Below are 26,523 nucleotides of genomic sequence, written 5' to 3' on the forward strand. Positions count from 1 at the left end.
CTGTCGCAGAGCAATGTCTGGTTAAGTGCCTTGCTCAAGGACACAACACGCTTCCTCAGCCAAGGCTCGAACTAGCGACCTTCAGATCACTAGATGAACGCCTTAACCACTTGGCCACGCACCATACAAATAATGTTTCAGAATATTATTCATTTTTTCTTTCTATAAAACACCCAAGCAAATTGCATTATTCTCAGAACTAAAGCTGACTTGAAGCAGCTTCAGCTCCTGGGGCCAACATTTCGGAGAACCTATCCTGGGCCCAACACACTAATGCAATCAGGGAAAAGGCACGCCAGTGGCTCTGCTTCAATAGCAGCTTAAGGAGATTTGATATGTCAACAAAGTCTCTCGCAGGTTTCTATAGATGTGTCATGGAGAGGACACCTGACTGGTTGCACCACATACTGATACAGAACCTCCAGCACACAGGTTCAGAAAGAGCTGAGGCTGCAAAAGGTTATAGACTCAGCCAACTTCATCATGGGCAGAGCCCAACCCACAGTTGAGGACATTTTCAAGAGGCAGAATTTATCATTAAGGACTCTCACCATCCAGGACATGCCCTCTTCTCATTACTACCATTGAGAAGGGGATATAGGAGGCTGAAGACCCACACTCAATGACATAGAAATAGTTTCTTCTCCTCTGGCAACTGATTTCTGAATGCTTCATGAATACTACCTCATTTTTTCATGATTTATTTTTGTAATTTATAGCAATTTTTATGTCTTTGCAATGTACTGCTGACACAGAACAACAAATTTCACTTCAAGTAAGTCAGTTGTACTGAACCTGTTTCGCAGTTTGCAAAGAAAAAAAATGTCAGGTTCCTTTATATTTTTTTCCACATTGTACGAGAGAAAAGGCTGTTGGAAGAGAAGGAAATGGACCTAATGAGTTTGCTCTCCTGGGAGCTGGCATAGATCTGACGGTCTGAATGGCTTCTTTCTCTGTCAATTATTTCAAGGGCTCCAAGAAAAGAAATGTTAAAATCCAGGCCTGCTTCTTCTCTGAGTGGTCATTCATTTTTCTTCCCTCTCAGGTAAAGTGTTTCCTATCTCAATAGTAAAGTGTTTTTCTCCCCCTAATAGGTCAATTCTCCAAGGGGGCAATTTAACATAACCCACCTGCTGTAAACTCATGGGATCAGGCAAAGCAATGGTTTAAACTCTGCCTAATTTTATAATCAAACATGCAGCTTCCCTTGATACATCAATATACTGATAAGAATGTCTTTGCCATATCAAAGTGATTAAGCTGTGAAAACACATTCCTGGCTCAACTTTAACAAGTAACATACACTTGACAACTCCTTGGCTGAAATTTATAAGCACCAGCACAAAAGTGTAAAGTCTTCTATTCATGTAATTAGTATAAAACTTTTTGAGGTTTCAAGCAAAATTATATTTCAATTCCCACTTTGAAAATAATCAATTTTTTGATGCGTTTTAATTGCAAGAGTTCATCCAGCCTCTGAGGCTTAATTTGAGGGAGATTTATACGAAGTCTTGTCACACCCACTCTCTTCATTTTGAGTTAGATGAATGCTTTAACCTCAGCTAATTAAATCTAGGAAAACAAGCCGATGAAGATTGAGAATGGAACCCAGCATCAAAGGTAAACCTGATACGACAGCGATTATTTGTCTCGTAATGTTCACTACTAATGGAAATGAAAACTGAGTACAGACCTGTGGACACAAAAGCCTAGACATTTCAAAAGTATTTCTTTGGCTACGAAATGTTCAAGGAATTTCTAGTTGTGTTAATCGTGGTCTATAAATGCAAATAATTCCTTTAAGTTTTGTGCAGGAATGTTGTTCACAGATGTTGAAGATACTGTAATATACCATTCCAATGGGCAGCAGTTTTGGATTAAAAGTTGAAGATTCAATATTATGGACATCAAATTACCTTCCCAGTTTTAATTAGCATTTCCAAGGCAAAGGTTATTGATGCATTGCTTTTGGTGGCCCTTGCCTGACTGCAAGATCGTTATGCTCCATTTTACTTTTTCTAGTTCACATATCTACAGTCCTCTATGAAGGATAAGTATTCTTGATGGAGAGGTGAACACATATTTCTGGGCACGATAAAATCTGCAGATGCTGTAAATTCAAAGCAACACACTCAAAATGCTGGAGAAACTCAGCAAGCTAGGCAGCAGCGATGGAAATAAGGAAATATTTTCTCATTTGGCTAAGAAGGCATATGGAATGCTTGCCTATATTACTCAAAGCACTGAGTTCAAAATCAGGAAGATATGTTGCAGCTTTCTTAAAACTCTATTTAGGCTGCACCTGGAGTATTGTAAACAGTTCTGGTCACCCCATTATATGTAGGATGTCAAGACTTTGGAGAGGGTTCAGAGAGGATTACCAGGACGTGGTCCAGATAAGAGAGCACGTGCCATAACAAGAGGTTGGAAAAATTTGGGTTGGTTTCTCTGGAGTGGCAGAGGCTAACTGGAGATCTGACAGAGGTTTATAAGATTATGAGAGGCAGAGATAGAGTAGACAGATGATACCTTTTTTCAATGATTGAAATGTCTAATGCTAGAGGGTATGCATTTTAACTAAGGGGGTAATTGCAAAGGAGATGTGAGAATGAAGTTTTTTACATAGAGAGTCGTTGTGGCTATCCCTCGAGGTCAAGGATGATGGTATTCATTCTGTTGATCTACTTATGGGCTCTCAAGTGGCTCATGAGTCCAATCTTGGCTTTGGAAGTTCTTCCACATTCAGAACAGGTAGTTCCAGATGGCAGATCGGGCGTTGGTTGTTGCTGCCCCTCTTTCCATTTTCTTCTCTTTTCTTCTAATTCTGCACATCTGTTGGCTTCGAAAGTTGCTGTTCCTTCATGGATGATGGCTTGCCAGAGTTTCCCGTCCTTGGCATTGGTTTCCCAATTGTTGATGTCGATGTTACATTTCTTCATGTTGGCTTTTAAGACGTCTTTGAATCTCTTCTGTTGTCCGCCTCTTTTACGTTTGCCTTCTTTAAGCTGGGAGTAGAAGATTTGAAACATAGAGAGTGGTAGATGTCTCTATGGGGTGGTGGTAGAGGCAGAAGCATTCCAGATTCTTAAGAACGTGAGGAAAATGGAAGGATATGGACATTGTGTAGGTAGAAAAGATTAGCTTAGTTTGCCATTTGGTTGCTAATTGAATTAGTCGGGCAGAACAGGCTGAAGGGCCTGCTCCTGTACTGTACTGTACTATGTTCTACCTCCAAATACCAAAAAGCAAAAGCAGGTGGATAGATGGAAGAGTGAGAGTTAAGAGTTTGGATCAGGCTTTGGCTAGTCACCAGTTTTGCTGAGCTGAGCCGAAATGAGAAGCTAATGATGAGGTGGTGGCACGGGTGAGGTAATTAGGAAAAGCTACGGATAGTGGCGGGGAGCAGCAGCATGAATCAGTGCATGGATTTCTGAACAGAATTACTTTGGTACTAATTAACAGCTGAGAAAGTAACACACATAAAAATTGCTGGTGATAGCAGCAGGCCAGGCGGCATCTCTAGGAAGAGGTACAGTCGACGTTTCGGGCCGAGACCCTTCATCAGGACTAACTGAAAGAAGAGATAATAAGAGAATTGAAACTGGGAGGGGGAGGGGGAGATCCAAAATGATAGGAGAAGACAGGATGGGGAGGGATGGAGCTAAGAGCTGGAAAGTTGATCTCCCCCTCCCCTCCCACTTTCAAATCGCTTACTATCTCTTCTTTCAGTTAGTCCTGACAAAGGGTCTCGACCCGAAACGTCGACTGTACCTCTTCCTAGAGATGCTGCCTGGCCTGCTGTGCTCACCAGCAATTTTTATGTGCGTTGCTTGAAATTCCAGCATCTGCAGATTTCCTCGTGTCTGCGAGCTGAGAAAGTGACTGGCTTCTGGATCAGGTATTATTCAGCCAAGGATACAGCACAATTGAGAGCAGTGGCTGGGAAACTGGTGCAATGTACCTCAGGCAAAGACTGCCACAGTGCAAGACATGGGTACAGCTGATGCCCACTAACTCAGGAAATCCAGACATGCAAACAGCTGTAAACACAGTCTTTGAACAACAGTCCTTATGCACTTTCAGCAATCCATTTATTATCAAAAAGAATTACTGAAAATGTGTAATATTCAAATGTCTATGCACATAGCAATGTGATTGCTTTCCTAAAATACATACCGTTTCTTTAGTTTTTGCGATATTTATCTTCATTCTCCACGCAGCACTTTTCAACATATATTTAATTCTTCAAAAGATTAAGCACTGCTATTTTATGGAACAATGCCATTTCTCTTGTGTTCTGTTTGGGACAGTGAAGATGTCTGTATAATGTCACATGAAAAAATGCAAAATGCCTGGGAATGAGGGAAACTAGAACCTTGATAGAATGCAACATTCCTGTTTAATAGTTCCCACACAGAAATGCACTCTGCCATGCGACTGGAATAACCCTCCTTCAGTATTTAAGTAATTAACAATCACAGAATTAAGCCATTTATAAAAGAAATGCCAATTGTGAGTTACTGAATTATTAGGGTCACTGGTAATGATGAATAAGAGACTAACCTTGTGTCCCTTGAATTACAGCTGAATAAAACCATTGAAAGCCACTTACACAAAACAGACTTAGTAGAATACAAATATTGCAGAATGGAAAGTTTTTGGAAAATGGATTCTATAATTAGCTTCCAACGGAAAGCAATAAAGAGCAAAACATTAGCTATCAAATGAAAAATACTCTGTTCTGTTTCTGTCAGTGAATTAACAATCCTTCATCTCTTATCTATTGCTTCACTCATTAAGATAGATCCATTTTTAGGAGTGTATCAAAGACTAAAAGTCTTAATCCAGACTATTTATCAAACCATATATATGTGATATACAGTATATGGTTTGATAAATGGACTGTACTAGGACTTTTTTTGTTTTTGATATACTCCTTAAAAATGGATCTATCTTAGAGTTATGATGATTTATCTGCATATAGCATTTTAACTTAGCAGCAAGCTTCTTTCCTGAGTGCAGTGTTTGCTTAACAAACCATAAATGGATTGAACTCGACCAACCTATTTTTAATGTCATCCTTACAATGAAGCAGTAACAAAAATGGAAATGAATTCACAGAAAGCAAATCCTTCGCATTTACTATTCAAATACTAAGCTGACTATCTGAAGCCCCTACTCATTTACGATCAGGGAAATTTTCTCATTGCTATAAAGGAGTGTGTCTACCTTATAATGGAAAAGCACTTTCAGGGCGCTAATATAGACATATCAGGTTGAAAGAGCCACTGCAAAATATTCTGGTGCAATGAAGGCATCATTGTTTTTGTCTTCACTTTAGTGTGTTTCTTTGACAAAATTCTATGGCCATAGAACAATACAGAACACAAACAGGCTCTTTGGTCCATCACGAGTAAAGCTCTCCTCACCACTGAGCACATCTACATGGAGCGCTGTCACAGGAAAGCAGCGTCCATCATCAAAGAACCCCACCATCCAGGCCATGCTCTCTTCTTATCGCTGCCATCAGGAAGAAGGTACAGGATCCTCAAGAGCCACACCACCAGGTTCAGGAAAAGTTATTACCACTCAGTTATCAGGCTCTTGAACCAGAAGGGATAACTTCACTCACCCCATCACTGAACTGTTGCAACAATTTAGGAACTCACCTTCACTCTTCATTTCATGTTCTTGGTATTTATTGATCATTTATTCTTGTTATTATTATAACTTCTTTTTTCTTTTTTTTTGTATTTGCAGCTTGTTCCCTTTTGTACATTGGTTGTTTGTCCATCCTGTTGGGTGCAGTCTTTCATTGATTCTATTGTATTGCTTGTATTTACAATGAATGCCCACAGGAAAATGAATCTCACGGTTCTATATGATGACATACATGTACTTTGATAATAAATTTACCTTGAACTTTGATGCTAGGCTGAATTGATTAAACAAGTAATCAAACACCGAACTAAATTAGGCCCTACTGTGTTCAGAAGGTTCATACTGATATTCTCTATATATTCATCTGCCTGTCTAAGATCCTCTTGAATACCCCTGTTGTAGTTACCTCCACTACCAACCATGACAGTGCATTCTAGGTACCCATCACTCTCTGTGTAAAAAAACCTTTTCCCTGCAATCTCTTGTAAACCTAACAGATCTTACCTGAAATGCATACACTTCAATATTAGACATTTCAACACCGGGGAAAAGATATTGCCTGTCTATTCTATCTATGCCTCACAATCTTAGAAATCTCTATTGGAAGTCCCCTCAGCCTCCCCCACGCCAGACAAAGCAACCCAAGTTTGTCTCACTATTTCTCATTGCAGATGCCTTCTAGTCACGGCAGCATCCTGGTAAACTTCTGCTCACCTTCTCTAAAGCCGTCATATCCTTCCCTGCAAAGGGGTAACTAGAATTGAATGCAATACCCCCGATGCAGCGTACCAATAGCTTTATAAATCTGCAACACAACTTCCTGCCTCTTGAACTCAGTGCCTTGACTAACGAAGGCAAACATGCTATACTTTATCAACTTGTACAGCCCCTTTTGGTGACCTATCAACTAGGACCCCAATATCCCTCTTTAGATCAGTGCTGTTAAGGTTCCTGTCATTAACTGTGTACTTTCCCTTTAAATTTGATCTCCCAAACTAAAACACCTCATGCTTGTCTGAATTAAACTCTATTTGCTATTTATCACCTATGTCTACAACTGATCTATATCCCACTATATCCTTTGGAAATTTTCTACCCTATTCATAACACTGCCAATTGTTGTATCGTGGCAAATTTACCAACAACCAATCCACACTTTCATCCAAGTCATTCGTATACCTCACAAGTGGTCCCAGTACAAATCCCTGCAGAACATTACTTGTCAAGAACTCCAGCCCGAGTAAGTTCCACTGACCATTACCCTCCGTCTTCTATGGACAAGCCAATTCTGAATCTGAAGGGCCAAGTTCTCATCAGTCCCATGCATCTCAATCTTCAGGATGACTCTGTCATGTGGGACCTTGTCATGTGCCATACTAAAATCAACCTAGACACCATTCACTTCTTTATCTTCATCAATCACCTTCAACCCCTCCTAGAACAGCTCAATTAAGATAATACGCCCCATGATTTTTCGTGCACTAAGCCTTGCCTATTCCTAAGTAAGCAGTGTTCTTCCAAATGCTCATTAATCCTATCCCTTAGAATCCTCTCCAATAACCTCTCTACCACTGACAAGAGACTCACCATTCTAGTTTCCAGGATTATCCCTATTCCACTTTTTAAACTACCGAACAACATTAGCTACTCAACAGTTCTCAGTAACTTCGCCTATGATTACACAGACCACAAATCATCTTGTCCAAGACCACATTATTCTCATCTTTTGCATCTCTCAATCAGCTGGAGACTATTTCATCAAAGCCTGGGACATAATACTTTTCAAGAGACCTAACACTATCTTCTTCTTTATCTCAAAATGCCCTAATATACTAGCATGCTCCACAGTGATCTCATGATCCTTCATATCCCTCATCTTGGTAGATTCCAACACATAGTAATTATTTAGGGCCTTTTCCATCTTATCTGTCTCCATGCACATGTTCCCTCCTTGATCCTTGAGTTGTCCTACCTTCTCCCTAATTATCCTCTTGCTCTTGATGTGGATATAGTTTTTCACATAATGACCCAGCATGCATATAAGATTCTTTTCATTAAGGTGGTTAATGTCCATAACCCAGTCCTCATGTCTGCTCAGGCCTCATATAAAAGAGGAACAGTTACAAGAATTGAAACTATTAAGTGATAAAAGACCTTTATCAAGGCATGTTATCTAAAGTAGATCAAGGTAGTATTGACAGCAGCTAAAGCATGCTTTTGGCTTTGGTTTACTTGTACAGATTTGTTGTTATATATCCAAAAAAGCTCTGGTACTATATTGTTGTGTGAAATTTTGCTATATGGTATGCTAACAAACTTATGTTAATGTCTGTTTAGTAATATTCTAAATTAATTTATTTGTGGTTAGATCATATCTCATCATATCAACACAGAGGCCGCGTACAAGAAGGGTTAGAGTTGCCTCTAATTCCTGAGGAGACTGAGGTCCTTTGGAGTATGCAGGCCTCTCCTTCACATGTTCTACCAGTTTGCTGTTGCCAGTACAATCTTCTATGTGGTGGTATGCTGGAGCAAAGGCATCAACATGGGTGATGCCAACAGGCTCAATGAACTGATTAGATTAGATTATGAGAACACTCATCCTCGTTTCTTGTCATTTAGAAATGTATGCATGCATTAAGAAATGATACAATGTTCCTCCAGAGTGATATCACAGAAAAACAAGACAAACCAAAGACTAACACTGACAGAACCACATAATTATAACATATAGTTACAGCAGTGCAAAGCAATGCAAAAATTTGATAAAGAACAGACCATGGGCACAGTAAAAATGTCTCAAAGTCCCAAGTCGATTGACTCCCGAGTCCCCGCTAGCAGGCGGCAAAGGAAAAAACTCCCTGCCATAAACCTCCAGGCACCAACAGCTGCCAATGCATTGGAAGCACCCGACCATAGCCGACACTGAGTCCGTTCGTCTGAAAACTTCAAGCCTCCGACCAGCCCCTCCGATACAGCCTCCCGAGCGCCATCCTCTGCCGAGCGCCTTCGACCTTGTCCCGGTCGCCGAAACAAGCAAAGCAGAGGATTCGGGGTCTTCTTCTCCGGAGATTCCAGAGCACACAGTAACAGCGGCAGAGAAACGGGCATTTCAGAAGTTTCTCCAGATGCTCCTCCGTACTCTAATGTTCGAAAGGCTGTTTCTGTTATAGGAGTTAAACTGGACATACTGGAGGCTGTGGTAGAACAAAGGACCCTATGGAAATCCTGGCAATTATGGACAATGTTTCCCACCCTCTGCATTCCACCTTGGCTGAACAGAGGAGCACTTTTAGTAATAGATCAAGACAACTGTGCTGTTCCAAAGAGCACTAAATGAGGTCATTCTTACCCTTGGCCATTAGGCTCTATAATGAGCCAATCTATAGGCAGGAAAGTGATGACCCCCTCCTGTTAGACCATTTGAGGTAACTTATTTTTTATTCTTTCTTACTTCTCTTCGAATATTTGAATGTCTGTGCACTTGCACTGCTACTATGACACTGTAATTTCCTTTGGGATCAATAAACCATCTATCTATCCGGTGGATTTTACCTTGGTTATTCAAGGGATTTCCAGGGGTTGAGTTAGCTCTGAATTCCACTCCATATCTTCATGTTAGCATTCTTCCTCACTTGTTATCCCAACCTGCCTGCTCTCTGAGGATCCAGATTGAACATCCATTAATGCACCCTAAAGCCCGAGTGCTTTCCTTTTTTTTTGGGAACAACATTTGCCTTTCAGTGGAGCAAAGAGAAGCTTGTTCTTTACATTGTATGAAGTAACAGGGGTTAATTTTTCAACTGCAAGCTCTTGGCATGAAGTATTGTCTATTGGGAACATATAGCAGTAAATTGTGTAGACAGCCCATGATTTTACATCCTTTTAAAATTATTGGAAAGAAAATTCTCGGCTGTGTTTGCACAATTTCCTGATTTGCATTCCCAGCAGGCTCCACGCCAGAAGCAAGCAAGCAGAAAATTTACTCGATAATTCCTTCATGTCTTTCACAGTCTAATCTGGAGGTCCTTAGCTCTGGCTCAGCCCTTAAACATTCAATTTTTAGCATCTTAGCTGCAATAGCCAAGTGATTCAGTCACCTCACTCTGATGTTCTCATAGTTATGATCTTTGAAAGTCACTTATTTCTAGAATGAAATGCAGACAATCAATAAGGTACAAGGACACAATGAGGTAGACAGTGAGGTTAACAGTCCATCTTATTGTAGTAGAGGACTGTTCAGGAGGCAACTAGAACAATGTATGTACACTTATTTTCATTTTATTTAAATGCCTTCCTTCGGCACTCCCACTGAGTACCAATCCTTAATCCTCAGAGACCCAACAATGACTTTTTGCTCCAGTCTTCACTTCACCCAAAAACCCACAAGACCCTTAGGTCCTGTCAACATCCTCCTGCTATCAACAGGCTCTAAATGGGTTTCCAATTCTGGCCTTTCTTCCTCTTCCATCCCTGGAACTGTGTTGACATTTCCATTTGGAATCACTCGGTGCCTGAGGAAAGTGTGCAAGGGCTAATCAGCAGCACCCAACAACCTGGGCATATTGCTGTTGTATCAATAATAATAAATAGCCCTTTTATTATTTACATGGCATTCAATTCTGCTACATTCCTTTTGCCCTTCACTATCTTCTCCACATTTTCTGAAACTTAGTCAGCATGATTTCTCTCTTGTTCTTCTGCCTTTCTTGATTTTTGTTGAGCACATTCAGCTTTTATTTTAATGAGCATTTTCAGATATTAGGTCACTTCCTGTAGCCAGGAAGTACAAGGTAGCATAAAAGCACATTGGCTGGCAGCAGGCCAGAGGTTTATGCTGGGAGCGAAAGAAGTTTCTATCTGTTTCCTCCGCAGAAGAATTGCTTGTAAATTGATGTTATTTGTTTAGAAGTTAATCTAAAGGTATCAATAAGATCTTGCTGAAATAAAATGTTATTTTGAGTTTATTAGACACTCACGTAGATGGTTTACACATATTATTTACCTGTAGTATTTATTTGCAGGAATCTTATAATATTTATCTGCAGGAAACTTAACTAAGTTCTTACTTATAAGACCATGAGACGATAAGACATAGAAGCATAATTAGCCCATTTGGCCCATCGAATCTGCTCCGCCGTTCCATCATGGCTGATCCTTTTATCCCCTCCTCAGTCCCACTCCCCGGCCTTCTCCCCATAACTGTTGATGCTGTGTCCAGTCAAGAACCCATCAATCTCTGCCTTAAATACACCAGCAATCTGGTCTCCACAGCTGCCTGTGCTAACAGATTCAGCACCCTCTGGCTAAAGAAATTTCTCCGCATCTCTGTATGAAATGGATGCCCCTTTATCCTGAGGCTGTACCCTCTTGTCCTAGACTATCCCACCATGGGAATCAACCTTGCCACATCTACTCTGTCTAGTCTTTTTAATATTTCAAAGGTTTCAATGAGATTCCCCACTTCCCCCACATCCTTCTGAATTCCAGCGAGTACAGACCCAGAGCTATCAAACGTATCTTATATGATAACCCTTTAATTCCTGGAATCCTCCTTGTAACCCACCTCTGAACGCTGTCCAATGCCAGCAAATCTTTTCTTAGATGCGGAGCCAAAACCGTTCACAATACTCAAGGTGGGGCCTCTCCAGTGCCTTAGAAAGCCTCAGCATCATATCCCTGTTCTTGTATTCCAGACCTCTTGAAATGAATACTAACATTGCATTTGCCTTTCTCACCACCAACTTAACCTGCAAGTTAACTTTTAGGATGTTCTACACAAGAACTCCCAAGTCCCTGTGCATCTCAGATTTTTGGATTTTCTCCCTGTTTAGAAAATAGTCTGCTCATTTATTTCTACTACCAAAGTGCATAACCATGCATTTTCAAACATTGTATTTCATTTGCCACTCTCTTGCTCATACTCCTAATCTGTCTAAGTCCTTTTGCAGCCTTCCTGTTTCCTCAACACTACTAATGCCTCCACAGTCTCCGCCTCTACCTCTTTCAGAACCCTAGGGTGCAGTTCATCTGCTCTGGGTGACTTATGCACCATTAGGTCTTTAAGCATTTTGAGCACCTTCTCCCTTATAACTGCACTCACTTCTCTTCCCTCACACCCTTCAACATCTGGCACACTGCTAGTATCTTCGAGTGATGACTGATGCAAAATACTCATTTAATTCATCTGCCATCTCCTTGTCTCCTGTTATAATTTCTCTGGCCTCATTTTCTAGCAGTCCTATATCCGCTCTTACCTCTCTTTTAGTTTTTTACACATTTGAAAAAGCTTTTACTATCTAGTTTGATTTTCTTTGCTTGCTTTCATATTTCATCTTTTCCCTCCTAATGATTCTTCTGGTTGCTCTCTGTAGGTTTTTAAAAGCTCTAATCCTCTATCTTCTTATTAATTTTTGCATTGTTGTATGCCCTCTCTTTTACTTTTATATTAGCTTTGACTTTCCCTGTCAGCCACGGTTGTACTATTTTGCCATTTGAGTATTTCTTCATTTTTGGAATACATCTATCCTGAACCTTCCTTATTTCTCCCAGAAGATCATGCTATTGCCGCTCTGCTGTCATCTGTCCCAGTACCTCCTTCCAATTTACTTTGGCCAACTCCTCTCTCATACCACTGTAATTTCCTTTACTCCACAGAAATACTGCTATGTCAGACTTTACTTTCTCCCTATCAAGTTTCAAGTTGAACTCAGTCATATTGTGATTACTGCCTCCTAAGGATTCTTTTACCTTAAGATCCCTAATCAACTCTGGTTCATTACCTAACAGTCAATCCAGTGTAGCTTATCCCCAAGTAGGCTCAATGACAAACTGCTCTAAAAAGCCATCTTGTATGCATTCAACAAACTCGCTCTCTTGAGATCTATTACCAACCTGATTTTCCCAATCGACCCGTATGTTGAAATTTCCCATGACATTCATAACATTGCCCTTTTGACACGCCTTTTCAATTTCCCGTTGTACTCTGTGGTCCACATCGCAGCTACTGTTGGGAGGCCTGTACATAACTGCCATCAACCCACGAGGATTCAACATCTTCTGATCCTGTGTCATATCTTTCTGCTGATTTGATGCCACTCTTTACCAGCAGAGCCACATCACCCCCTCTGCCTAATTTCCTATCCCTCCGATACAATGTGTAACCTTGGACATTAAGCTCCCAACTACAACCATTCTTCAGCCATGATTCAATGATGGCCACAACACCATACCTGACAATTTATAATAGTGTAAAAAGATCATCCACCTTATTTCTTATACTCTGTGCATTGAGATATAACACTTTGAGTACTGCAGATGCTACTCTTTTTGATTCTGCATCCATAATACACTGATACTCACCCTGCTGGCTGCAATTCTGTCCTGTCAATTGCCTGCCCTTCCTGACAGTCTGATAGCACGCAATCTTTGCTTTTTCACCATCCGTCCTATCTTGAGTCCCTTCACTCCGGTTCCCACCGCCCTGCCAAATAAGCTTACACCCTCCCCAAAAGCTCTAACAAAACTGCCTGCCAGAATAATAGTTCCCCTCTGGTTCAGGTGCAACTCGTCCCTTTTGTACAGGTCACACCTCCCCCTGAAGCGATCCCAATGATCCAAGAACCTGAAGCCCTGCACCAGATTCTCAGCCATACATTACCTGCCAAATCATCCTGTTTCTACCCTCACTGGTTCATGGCACAGGCAGCAATCCAGAAATTACTGGCCTGGAGGTCTGCTTCTCAGCTTTCAGCCTGGCTCTCTAAATTCTCTCTTCAGGACCTCTTTACTTTTCCTTCCTGTGTCATCGGTACCAATATGTACCAAGACATCTGGCCGCTCTCCCTCCCCGCATCCAAAATGTTGTGAACGCAATCTGAAACATCCCTGACCCTGGCACCTGAGAGGCAATGTACCATCTGCGTGTCCCGTTCACGTCCACAGGATCTCCTTGTCTGATCTTCTGAGTATCGTGACTCCTATCACAACTGCTCCTCACTTCTCCCTCACCACGGACCCATGCTCAGTTCCAGTAAGCTGGTCTCAGGGGGAAGTTATCCCCCACGAAAGTACCCAAAACAGTATACTTATTATTGAGGGGAATGGCCACAGGGTGATCCACGCTAACTATTCAGGTTTCCATTTATGCTGACAGTCACCCAACTACTTGCCTCCTGCAACTTTGGGGTGATTACTTCCCTGTAACTCTGATCGATTATCTCCTCACTGTCCCAAACAAGCCAAAGGTTCCCTAACAGGGTCTTCAAGGAGCTGCAGCTGGATGCACTTCATGCAGATGTAGTTCCTTGGGAGACTCTGAGTCTCCCAGGACACCAACATCCCGCATGAAGAACGGACAATGGCCATTTACTACCCTAGGTATAGCAAGAGAAAAAAAGGGAACCTTAACAGAAATTTATCCAGAGCCAATGCCTCTTCCCAGAAGAAGCCTCCTTAGAGCCAAAACCTGACAGTCCTATTCTCACCACAGGCCTACTCCCAACAATGGCCAACCCACTTGTCCCTTCTGTACTTTTATTTAATTCGCTGTGCTTTGCCGCAATGAGCCAGAACTCCCGTGAAGCTCTCCTTTTCAACAAGCGTCACTGACCTGGAAGAAACCTCCTTGCTCCCACTGCTGAATGGGCCGCTGAAATATCTGTGTATATTTACTTGTGTGAATGGAATAGTGCAGTAATTGCACTGCATTTTGGTGTTTCTTCAGTTTCACTCCTTATTCACTATGCCATGCCATTGGGTCTGCAATAAAACCAAGGAGCTAGGAGGCTGTACCCTGACTCTCATGTCATTTTTGAACAGAGTTTCGCTCCAATGTCTGGTTGATGTTACAACCCTTCAGCGGGGGCTGTACACTTGTACTTTCAACACAACAAGTATCACATCCACCTCTTTTCTGCTTCATTTTACTGCTCTAACTCTTTTTTATCTGAATTATGGATTTGGCTGGCTTCCTTTTCCTCCTCAAGAGGATCATAATTTACATTAAAATATCATATAGCATTTCCAATGTGACAAGAAATGACTCAAAATATGGTCGCAACTCATTTCACTTGAGGACAAATTGATTTCCCTACCCTATCCAGCTTACATTTGAGAGATGGGAGAATGCAAGCAAAGAACACAAAATTTTATCATGATACCTTAATAGATGGTGTCAAAACAATAGTCACTCGGGAGTGAAGTTATACAGTATACTGCTAGTGCTTTATTGTCTATAAATACTTCTGTTAAAGCACCATACATTATTCTTTTTAGGTCACTGACTCTTCATCAGCACCAATTTTAATGAAGAGTAGTCATCTTGAGCCCATTTTTTCTCTCTACAGATGCTACCTAACCAGATGAGTACCTCCAGCGTTTTCTGTTTTAAATTTCCAGCATATGAAGTTTTTTAAATTTTCATTTATAATTTCTTCATTGACATCTACTTATTATTTTCAGAATGCATAAACAGGATTACAGTACTTAGGAGTATACAATTCAAGAAAATGAATTAGGTTTAGGAAGCACATATTCATTCTATAGGTTTTGGTAATGATAGCTCTACAATAAACATAAAGCCTTCTATAAATAGATTTATTCCAAGATAATATGAAGAATCTCCAGTGAAAATTAGGGAAGAGTACGTAAAGTTACCTGACAAATTCCACTGATGCACATATTCAGAGACTCAGTGTTACATCGGGTCCCATCGAGCACTTTGGGTGATAGCTCCACGACCAAGTTTGTTCCTCGGGCTTGACATTTGAGTGCACACTGAGCTTCTGGATCGTTGTAGACAGGAATCCATTCATAGTACTGCCCTTGGTACTTCACATCATTGTGCGCAGAGCACTGCTGGTGCCTGAAGTCACCAGCATCAGGGGGACAATCCTTCAGAAGAAGAAAATGGAAGTGAATGCCAAGAGTTGATCAATTTTCTTTGTAAACTTTATATGGTCCTAATATTTCTTGTAAAAATATATAGTACACCAACATTAAGTTGAAACTGTTGCATTATATCATACAAATATTGAACGCAATCTTCTGCAATCCAGCTGATGGCCAAGGCCCAAAATACAACTGATCTCTAAGATTGAGCAGCATCAGGAATCTACTGATTTCATTGACATAAACAAATTGCAGTTTATAACTTGATTCATATAATTTTGATTTGGTGCTGTTACAGCATGGGAGTAAACCGACTGTCGTTGTCAAGGTCACATGAAGAGCGAGATCTTCAATGCGCAAACCAGCATCACTGGGTTTCTTTGTGCAACAAGCAACTAAACTAACATTGTCACTTTCAGCTCATCATTCCCCATTAGGTGTTGCAGGTTCATCTGTCTTTAAATAAGAACCAGTGAGGTTCAAAAGCTCCCTGCAGATAAACTATAATTGGTTATTATTTGGAAGGTTATTGTACCCCCAGAAACATGCATGGAAGATTGGAAATCCTGCCTAAAAACAAGGAGATACGTTTCCCAACAGGCAGTTAGAAATGTGTGCAGATTTTTCAACTGCAAAACATAGTTTTCTTTTGGAGCAGCCTTATCCAAACATGTAAAACATTGATCAAAAATACAACATCTAAAAGAAAATCAACTTTTAAAGCAAAATTACATATTTACAGTAGATATGCTGTTGAATAATCATGCTTAAAGACAACATTTGAAATTTCTATTTCTTCCATTTTAGCAGCTGTGCTAATTTATATTCTCAAATGTTAGTTATCAACTTCTAACCAAATTAGACGACACAATCGATATCAGCAAAAGCAATTAACAATACATAGTGGTAAGGTGGTTAATAGTGAACTGGACTAATCATCTAGAAATGTGGATTAACAATGTAGATACTGAAGGTCAAACACCATTTTAAATTCAACTAGAAGTCTTGAACTTTGAAAACAAGCCATCAGTAATAGTGACAAGATTATTGGATATTTGTGAAAAATCATTTGCTTTATTGTGGCTGTTCAGAAAATTTTACCCCCCTCCCCCCACATACACAGACAAGGACTCACTTCTACGCAATCAAGACCCATCCATACATTTGACTCTTAAATGATTTCACAAGCTACTCAGTCGTAGAATTGCCACTATGTTGACAAAGAGAAAGAGCAAAACCTATTACACCACCCAGCATTGATCCAGGCACCAAATCAGAAACAGTTAATTAGTTCCAAGCCAACCACACAGACATAGTTTTGCAAAACAACTGAAGGCTTGCATGCAAACCTGGGACTGACATACTCATAGAATCATATCTTATGGACAATAGATCAAACTTCTCCAATAATGTTCAACTCCTCAACAAATGAAACAGGCCACAAGTCCAGCTGCCTTCATTTATAGATTGAGAATTGGAAAGTAATGTTCACACTATTAAAATGCAAAACAACTGTCATTTCCAACAAGAGAGAATCTAAATAACTAACTTTGACATCCATGATGATTGCCTAATCTACCACTTAGTCCTGGAGGTCATTGATCACCAGAAACTCAACTGAACAAGCTAAACGAATTCTGTGGCTTCAACAGTAGGTCAAAGGTTGTGGGTATCACGTAGTGAAAGACTCAAGATTGATGGAATCCTTCATATCCACCTGGATTAATGTAGCTCTTGCAACATTCAAGTGCAACATTATCTATGAACAAGCAGCCTATTTGCTTGGTATCCAGTTCTCCACCTTCAAAATATAGTCTCCAGTTCAGGTTCAAACTGACTACAGTATGTGCCACCTCCAAGATGCTTTGTAGAGATTTGCTTAGACTGCTCTAACAGCAACATCTAAACTTGCCACTATTTCCTACAACTTCAAAAGAATGATTACAATGGTTCAAAGATGGTGAGGCAGCACCTTCTGAAGGCCAGTTAAGGATGGCAAAGAATGCTGGCCTTGCCACCAACAAACAGATTACGGAAAAGGAATGTTTTTAAAATCGGGGATTTCAAATTATGAAAGGAGGTAGATATGGAAATATTGAAAGAGAGATATATATTGGATGGGAGAGGGGAGGGGGGAACTGAATAAATATTTAGTCAAATGATGACTATTTAGATTAAGATCTCATAATAATTCAATCATTAAAAAACTGACACTATATTTTACAGACATTTTATATATTTTATTAATTTAGGCATACAGTTGCCAAACTCCCCCACACATCATTTTATTAGATGTTGTGAATGGAATTTTATTGGACACACTATTATCGCAGAATGAGCATTATGATGAGTTGAGTTGGATTTTCAGAAGAGTTTTGATAAAACCACGGGAAAGGCTACCAAAGTGAATGACATCATAATTGTGAATAAATCCAGCATAAGGCTAACACAATTACCAAGTAGAAAACATCAGACAATCATTAGAAGGAGAAAATTGGAAAGTAGAAAGTATTCACTGGTGGGTTTCCTGGAAATTGTCATGAAGATCATTCCTACACTGAAACATATACACCTGTGACTTAGAGACAAGAGTAGGCACTCTGGCTCAACTCTCCCATTCAATGAGACCATAGCTAATTCCTGTTTTCAGTCTAAAACAAGAGTATGGATTTAGATACCACTGGAGATTTGCAGATGGTATTAAACCAGGAAGGAATAATGGAATTAGAGGAAACAGTACTCAAAAGCAAACTAAAAAGCATGAAAAAAAGAATCAGTACAATAAAAGATAACATTTAAGCCAAATTAATTTAGCATTTTGCACTATTGAAGAAATGTTAACATTTTATGGCAGGTTTAGTTGTGGTACTCGATGACTACAGCTATCTTGGCATTTTGAGGCAGTAAGGCTTTTACTCATAATGGAAATGAAACTTTGACAAGTTGCTGCCGTCAGGTTAGTCTTTGGCAAACACAGATTTATATTGGAACTAGATTAGAATGGAGGTTTAAGATGATTACTAGGAATAGCAACACAGATGAAAAGAGGATGCTGTCCAAGTTCCATGCCATCTTGGACAATGTCTCCCATCCACTACATAATGTACTGGGTGGGCACAGGAGTACATTCAGCCAGAGACTCATTCCACCGAGATGCAACACAGAGCGTCATAGGAAGTCATTCCTGCCTGTGGCCATCAAACTTTACAACTCTTCCCTTGGAGGGTCAGACACCCTGAGCCAATAGGCTGGTCCTGGACTTATTTCCTGGCATAATTTACATATTACTATTTAATTATTTATGGCTTTATTACTATTTAATTATTTATGGTGCAACTGTAACGAAAACCAATTTCCCCCGGGATCAATAAAGTATGACTATGACTATGACTATGAATGAGGTAAGGCTTCTTCATTATCTTTCGAGTAGCACTTAATGAGGCACTTAGAGGTAATTTATCACTAACTTCCTTTTATAATCATAAAGCACGGGAACAGACCGCTCAACCAATTAAATTCACAATGGCATCAGGTAACCATCTACACTTATTTGATCCTTCACTAATTCCAGTTTCTTTAATTCTTCCCACACTTGATCAATACCTCCAAATTCAACCATTCAGGTAGCCAGTTAACCTACCAAGCTGCACATCTTTTGAATATGGGAGGGAACCCCAGCACCCAGAAGACACACATGCTATCACAGAGCGAATGTGCAAACTCGCTATGGACAGCAGCAGAGATTAAGATGAAAGCAGTCACTCGAGCTGTGAGGCGACAGCTCTACGAGCTGTATCACTGCAGAGAACTTGTCTTGCTTTCTTCTTGTACATAGTTGAAGTGTTTAGGAAGTACACTGCTGCAGCATTCATGAACTTATAAAGGCAATGAAGGCAAGTTCCTCTTCCAAGCAACACACACAGAATGCTGGGAGGAACTCAGGGCATCTATGGGAAAAAAAAGTACAGTCAAAGTTTCAGGCTAGAACCCTTTGGCAGGACTGGCAAGTCCCTCTTCCAGGTCAGTTTCTGGTTTCAGACCACAGTTTAGTTTTTATTTCTTTAAATGTAAATTGTTTTGTGTGTCTCTGACCAGGGTAATCATGGGGATAAAGAGATAAACATAGTTACCTGGTCAGTGAGTAAAGGAGCTGTTAAAAAGTCCCTCTCAAAACTATAAATGCTGGAAAGTATGCTCACAAAAACTGCACATGCACAAGCAGAAGGAGCACTTCAAGGATAAGTAACACCACTGAAGGAAGCATTACCTGTCTCTTTGTTGAGTTCATTGCCTGAAGCCTACCTCTATGAACTTGTATCCTGAATATTTTTACAAGCAACTATGTAAAAAGTAAATTGTACTATATGTCAAAGAGTATGTCAAGATTTATTGTAAACAGTAACTAAAACACATATCTCTTTTGTGTACTCTTGTAATTTACCCTTACACAACATGTACTGGCATGATATATTAAGGCAATGCTAAAATGCCAGTGATAAAAGATCCCAAGGGCTTGCAAGAATTATGTGCAATTGATTTGTATCCTGACAGGTTGTATTGTGGTCTGATATGGTAATTCAAATGCACAGGAATGTAACGAGCTGTAGAGAGTTTTGGATTCCGCCCAATATATCATGGGCTGTTCCTCCTTACCATTGACTATCTACATGTCTATCTACACGAGACGCTTCCTCAGGAAGGCAACATCTATCATCAAAAATTGTCACTGATAGATTCTGGTGTTTAAATCCAAGGTTCTTTTAGAAGTCAGGAATGAGGCACGAAACTTTTTGCTTCACAATCGTTTTATTAAGAGTTGATAGAACAGGAAGAGAACAGTGACAAGGGTCTACTACTTGAAGAGAGAAACTCAAGATGGTGTCTAACATGAAACAGCTATTTTTATACTGCTGAGATAATAAAAATTCCATTCATGGCTATAGATAACAATTACCCACCTACAAAGTACTAATTTGAATCCTGAAGTACCAAGTTAACCAAAGAAAAAGCACTTATTGCAGAATGGTTAAGAGAAAGAAGCTTCCAGAGCTTTCCAGAATTATACTTTGTATGCACGAGGCATACTAAACTGGTATGCATATAAAGACTACTTAAAATACAAGCAGATAATTAATTGTTAAACTGCAAAGAAAATGACAATTAAACAGACTAATCTAAGAATTAAACAATCTGATCCAAAAACAACATCTTGCAGCTAATATCAGGCAGGATGTAAAGAAGCCTGGAGTCCCACACACCACCAGGTTTAAAAAAAACAAATTCTCTTCAACCATATTTCAAAAGAACCAACTAGTACAACCCTAATCACTACAGTAGAGCACCACTTTGATCACTTTACACTCAAATGGATTTTGTTCTATTTGTGCTCTTTCTGGAAAGAAGGTGTGTAAAATTTGTGTTTAATTTATGAGTTTTTTTCTTGTGAATCCTGCTTATTTGATGCCATGTACCTGTGATGCTGCTGCAAGTAAGTTTTTTATTGGATCTGTGCACATATGTATTAATGCATATGACAATGAACTCAACCTTGATCTAGGCCACCACATGGTGCTGACACTAGGAATCCCATTTGTTTGCCAGGAATAGCTTGTCTTATTCAGACAGTACAACTTTGTTGCAAGATGCTTTCTGTTGTACTTTTCAGAAACAGACACCTATAAATCTTCAACAACTTGATTGCAGCTACTGGTCCTTGCGCATCTGTTTGCTGTCCACTACTGCAGAGCAATGCTTTACAGCAAGAATACTTTGGCCAACTTCCACATCCACTGAAGATATCAGATATTCATATTTGGAAAATGGAAATACTATTTAATAAGCTTTCCTTCTAATATTTGTCACGTTGAATATCTGTATTCCAAAGGTTTCCCTTACAGTTAACATTCAGACAATGTACTGCTCAATAACTGTTTAAGAATTGAAAATCATAGGTGGTCAATGTTAACCACTGCGGCACCTCCATCATGTCAATTGGTATCACCATCATGAATGGGATAGACTCAACACAGATTTGGCAAACAAAGCTGGGCAAACACAAGATCCTGTGGACCTTCGACAACAATAAAAACATACAATGTCACATTATGTAATCGCATGACCTGGCATATCCCTCACTCTATGATGACGAAGTAGACTGAGGATTCATCCTGGTTGAATGAAGAGTGCAGAAGGACATCTAGGAGCGGTAGCAGTTATATTTGAAAATGAGGAGGTACAAGAGCATTATGAAGCTGCTCTACAGGCCTATATACAAGCTAAGCAGAACCAAAAGCTCTGCTGTCCTACTACACTTCTTCATAAATAGTGCTGGATATTTAAACAGGAGGAGACAAGTGGAAATGAAAGGGATGATGCACTGTCACTCAGAAGTGCAGAGTGGATGATCCACTTTGGTTTCCTCCAGCGATCCTTTCCAACACATAACAACCTTGTACAGATCAATTCATTCCTCATGATGTCAGGAAATGACTGACAGCATTAGCTACACCAAAGGCAGCAGACCTGCAACATCAGAGATGCAATATTGAACACGAGCGCTCCAAAGCTAGCTATTCCTCTAGTCAAGCTGTTCCAGTACAGTTACAACACCGGCATCTACTCAACATCATGAACGTTGCCCAGGTATGCCATATTGACAAACAGCAGGACAATCCAGCAAATTACAGCCCATTTTGTCCCACAATCGTCAGCAATGTGGTAGCATTCGCCATCGGGTCATAGAGTCACACAGCACAGAAACAGGCCCTACAAGCCAAATGGCCCATACCAACCAAGATTCTCTCTAAGTGAGTTCCATTTAACCCCATGTGGCTCCCTTTAACCAGGGTTCCCAACCTGTGGTCCATGGACCCCTTAGTTTACGGTAGGGATCTAAGCCATAAAAAAATGTTGGGAAACCCTATCCATGCATGTCTCAATGGACCTTGTTAGTGTTGTCATTATAAGCAGTGTTTATTCACCAATAACTTACTCATCAATGGCCATTTTGGGTTTCACCAGGGAACTCAGCCTCAGGCCTTGTTTTTAGTAGTTCAGAGGTGAGATGGCATCAATATAGTATTTGACCAAATGTGATATTGAGGCAGCCTGGAAAATCATTCCAGTATTTGGGTTTCATGTCTCACAGAGAAGGAGATAGTTGAGCTGGTCAGAGGTCAGTGAACCCAGTCCCACGACCATAGTTCCTCAGGTAAGAGCCCTTACAGTAGATGCAATCACCTTCAGCTACTTTACGAATCACTTTCCTTCCATGATGATGACAGACGCAGGGATATTTGCGAAAGGTTGTAGAATGTTCAATTACATTCAGAGCTCCTCAACACATGGAGCAATTGATGCCTATATGCAGCGAGAATCACCTGAGTAACTGCTGAAATGTGGGATTAGTCTGGTAGCATCTGGTACAATGGACTAAATGCCTCCTTCTATAAACCTTCTATTACTCTACTCAAATCAGATGTTCACAGGCAGGAACACTCTTCAAACTCAGCTTGGCTATCTCTTGCTTCTTCACCCCATTGGGAGTACAATATATTTATTTCCTGCTAACTACCATTCTTTATTAATAAACTGCTATTGAAGCTCTCTATACTATTCCAAAGGAAGCTGTGGAGCAGATCAATGTGCTGCTCACAGTACTGTCTGATAATAAGTAGTTTCACTGAAGTTTTGACAAATTCAGGGAACTCTTGAGAATCCCAAATTTAAGAAGCACACAAATTGTCTGGTCTTGTGATTGTGCTTAAAAAAAATTGTCAAAGGTTAAAAGTACTAAGCAGCATTTAACATACTGTGTGGCCAAGAAAGAACTCTAACCCACAAATTAAGAAATTTGAGATAATGTACAACTTCCAATGTGGACAGCATCCAACAAAAACACAACTAAATTTGGAAAGAATAATAAAGATTAATGATAAAAGCTCTTCATAGATGAATTAATTGAAAGTGGTGTATTGAGAGATTAAGGGAGGTGTTTTACAGAAATTTGATAAGTTAATAAATCATAAACATTTATTTTAAGCAGCAATATTAATCTAAAATTTTATTAAAACACACTGTCATTCAAGAGTTCAGAGACAAAACAAAGAATGATGGGATGTTTTAAGATTAATTGGACACAAAATTTGCATCCAAGCTTGTGTGTTTTATGATACAAAACTGCATGCGCTTATGCATGTCAATGGGAATAGTGGGTGAGGTAGTCATTGACCAGTGGAAATGTACAAGGAATGCACAATGATGGGTTATTATTAACACTGGCATTTGAGAGTGACTTGCCAGCATATGCCCCTCCTTAGCAACTTGGGTCCTTACTTGCATCCCCACCACCTGCAAACAGTAACCGCTGCTCAGACAGCTGCTGAGTGATTTCCACTGGCTGTTATCAGATTTCTACAAGTATCTGTGCTTTCAAAGGCTCTTTAATGTTGCTGAATTCTAGAAGGAGTCGTGCGACAGGTGCTGAAGGACTCCAAGGATTCCGCAGAAACCAGCTACTTCTGGACAGGCAGACACCAATTGGCATCCTATTGGAAAACAGCAGGACAGGGAAAATAAGCAGAAAGCTGGCAAACTTGGGAGTGGGCAGGAAGGAAGAGATGAGGAAGAGCTCTGAGCAAGGGGTCATTTCTGCCCAGACTGTCTAGGGAATAATTCACCTTCCTGAGTCTCAGTGGGAGCTGTCTATGTTTCTGCCAGGTTGTCCTGACTGGAATTATTCACCTGCTGCTGCATTATGCACCTCACCTTTACAAGTTACTGCTTGGGTTTAAGTAATACAGGCAACCTTTAACAGGTTCTCATCAGTCATCATACCGAAGTCTCCTCTGAGGCTGGGAGTTAATTAAAAATACCACCATGGGGATAAACAGGCCGTGCCAATTTATCATACTGCCTGCACCTGAATCGGTTAATCCTGAATCATAATCACTTTGGCTATTCAGAGAGGCCATAGAAATTTGCTTGCTTCATTATCTTTAAAGCAATGTAACTTGCCTCTTCTTGTCCACAATGTGAAATCTCTACAACTTAAGACCACTTTTCTGCTTTCAACCCCTTGGATCCATTCTCACCTGAAAAGCAAGTTTCAATTTAAGCAAGAATAAGTGAGAGTCAGATTTCATCCAGCATCTAGCTCATGAAATGCTTTGAACCTATTTATGAATCCTACATAAGGTGATGTCAACAACTCAAGAAAAGCAGGAGACAGTTGTTGCTGGATTTATCCCCACCCTCATGACTCATGACAGTGAAAGGTCTATGCAAGCCAAAGATCTTCCCTCCACCCTCATAGCCTTGCAGATTAAGTTATAGTCTCTCAAATTCAACTTGATTCCTCTGGTGCCAAGTTTGTGCACAAGATAATGACCAGATTCCATTTTGCTTATGTTAAATGCACAGAGTCCTTTATTACTGTCACCTCAAGGCATGCAACAATTTCATGGCCACATCTGTAATCTCACTCAAACAAGTCAGCATAAACAGCAAGTATTCACAACTATTTAGAGCAAATGTCTGCTTGATTCAGTAGGTAACATGAAGAAAGAACTTGAATTCATAGAATCCATATATGAGGGTAGCATTTGACTGCAAATTAATTATTTTGAAAGGTGATCCCTGTTGCAAATTAGGTAAATATCGCCAACAAGGTAAAATTACACAAACTGTTTTATATGCAAGGAATTCCATGTTTTTCTTCAAACATATAGTTTCATATGTACTGTAACTAATTGGCAGATGGCACATTGGTTTAATACCTCAGATAAAAGACAGGACTTCTAACACGATGGAAACCCTTCTGTACTTCTTGCTCAAAGTGCATTTGGCATCAACAGCTTTGAGAGAGGCCAGAGTTACTGACAGATCCAGGGCTCACTTTTGACTCGGGTTCAAGCTCAACTACTGATTCAAGGCAACTGAAGTCCCGTCACATTACCTAGTTGGCCATAAATTCGCCAAATGCAAAAAAAAGTTAGGATCAATTAACTGATATAATTTCAGCTGAAAACAAATTCACCTCAATATATTTTTGATGTGTTAACAGTGATTGCATTTGAAATATAATCTCTGCCTGCAAAGTTTTATGGGACTTTCTATTCCATTATATAGGGTCAATAATAATTCAAATTCAGAAGGGCAGCATTTGTACCTTTGGGGTTCTCAGGCTAAAGCAGTGATGATGGCAGGTAGTGGGCATGGTTAATAATATTTATAAAATAACATACAAGCAATGTCAGCCATTCTCCATGCACCTGGAATGAGTGGAAATACTCACAACATGAACTACAGCATCAAGATCCTAGGAAAGAATGCATACATGAAAAGATCATTGCTGCCCTGTTGCCGGAGGTAGGGCCAGTGACTTACAGATAAGGATGTTTACTATGACATTGTCAAGACCCTCACGGGTCATTCTCAAATTGGTACGTGTACAAAAGAATCATTGGAAACTTCTTGGGGTGGCACGGTAGCATAGTAGTTAGAGTAACACATTACAGTGCCAGTGACCCAGGTTCAATTCCACTGCTCCCTGTAAAGAGTTTGTATATTCTCCCCATTTCCTCTAGGACTCCACATTCCAAAAACATAGGCGTTAGTGCATTCATTGGTCACTTGGGTGCAATTGGGTGGCGCAGGATCATTGGGCCAGAAGGGCCGGTTACCGAGCTATATCTCCAAATGAATAAAATGAAGACTTCATGAATATTAGTCAGGCTAAAGGAAATGGGCAAAAAAAATAGACCTTTTAGCAGACGGGCAAAGGACAGAATTCAGGCAAAACTCAGTTATGCTATGCTATGGAGGAAGAATGAAGGAACAGGAGGCCGTGTGATCACAAAGAACAGGCGCCAGTTTGCCCATTACGAATATCCCGGTTCCCTAACCGTCACAGAGCAGGGCACTGCTGAGAAGAAAGTAGCTGTCAGCAAAGAGAATATTTCCTGTTTGTAG

General features: G+C 40.2%; 1 protein-coding gene across 3 annotated transcripts in view; it reads right to left on the reverse strand.

The window, feature by feature from the left end:
* The window catches only part of adamtsl3 (ADAMTS-like 3), a 760,337-nt gene that overhangs the window by 323,226 nt on the left and 410,588 nt on the right, over positions 1-26,523 (reverse strand). For all 3 annotated transcript variants that reach the window (XM_063065855.1, XM_063065856.1, XM_063065857.1), the window contains one exon: positions 15,319-15,555. In XM_063065855.1, coding sequence (XP_062921925.1) covers positions 15,319-15,555 — 237 coding nt within the window. The remainder of the gene's footprint in view (positions 1-15,318; positions 15,556-26,523) is intronic.

This window comes from Mobula hypostoma, chromosome 13, assembly GCF_963921235.1.
Source record: "Mobula hypostoma chromosome 13, sMobHyp1.1, whole genome shotgun sequence".
NCBI lineage: Eukaryota > Metazoa > Chordata > Chondrichthyes > Myliobatiformes > Myliobatidae > Mobula > Mobula hypostoma.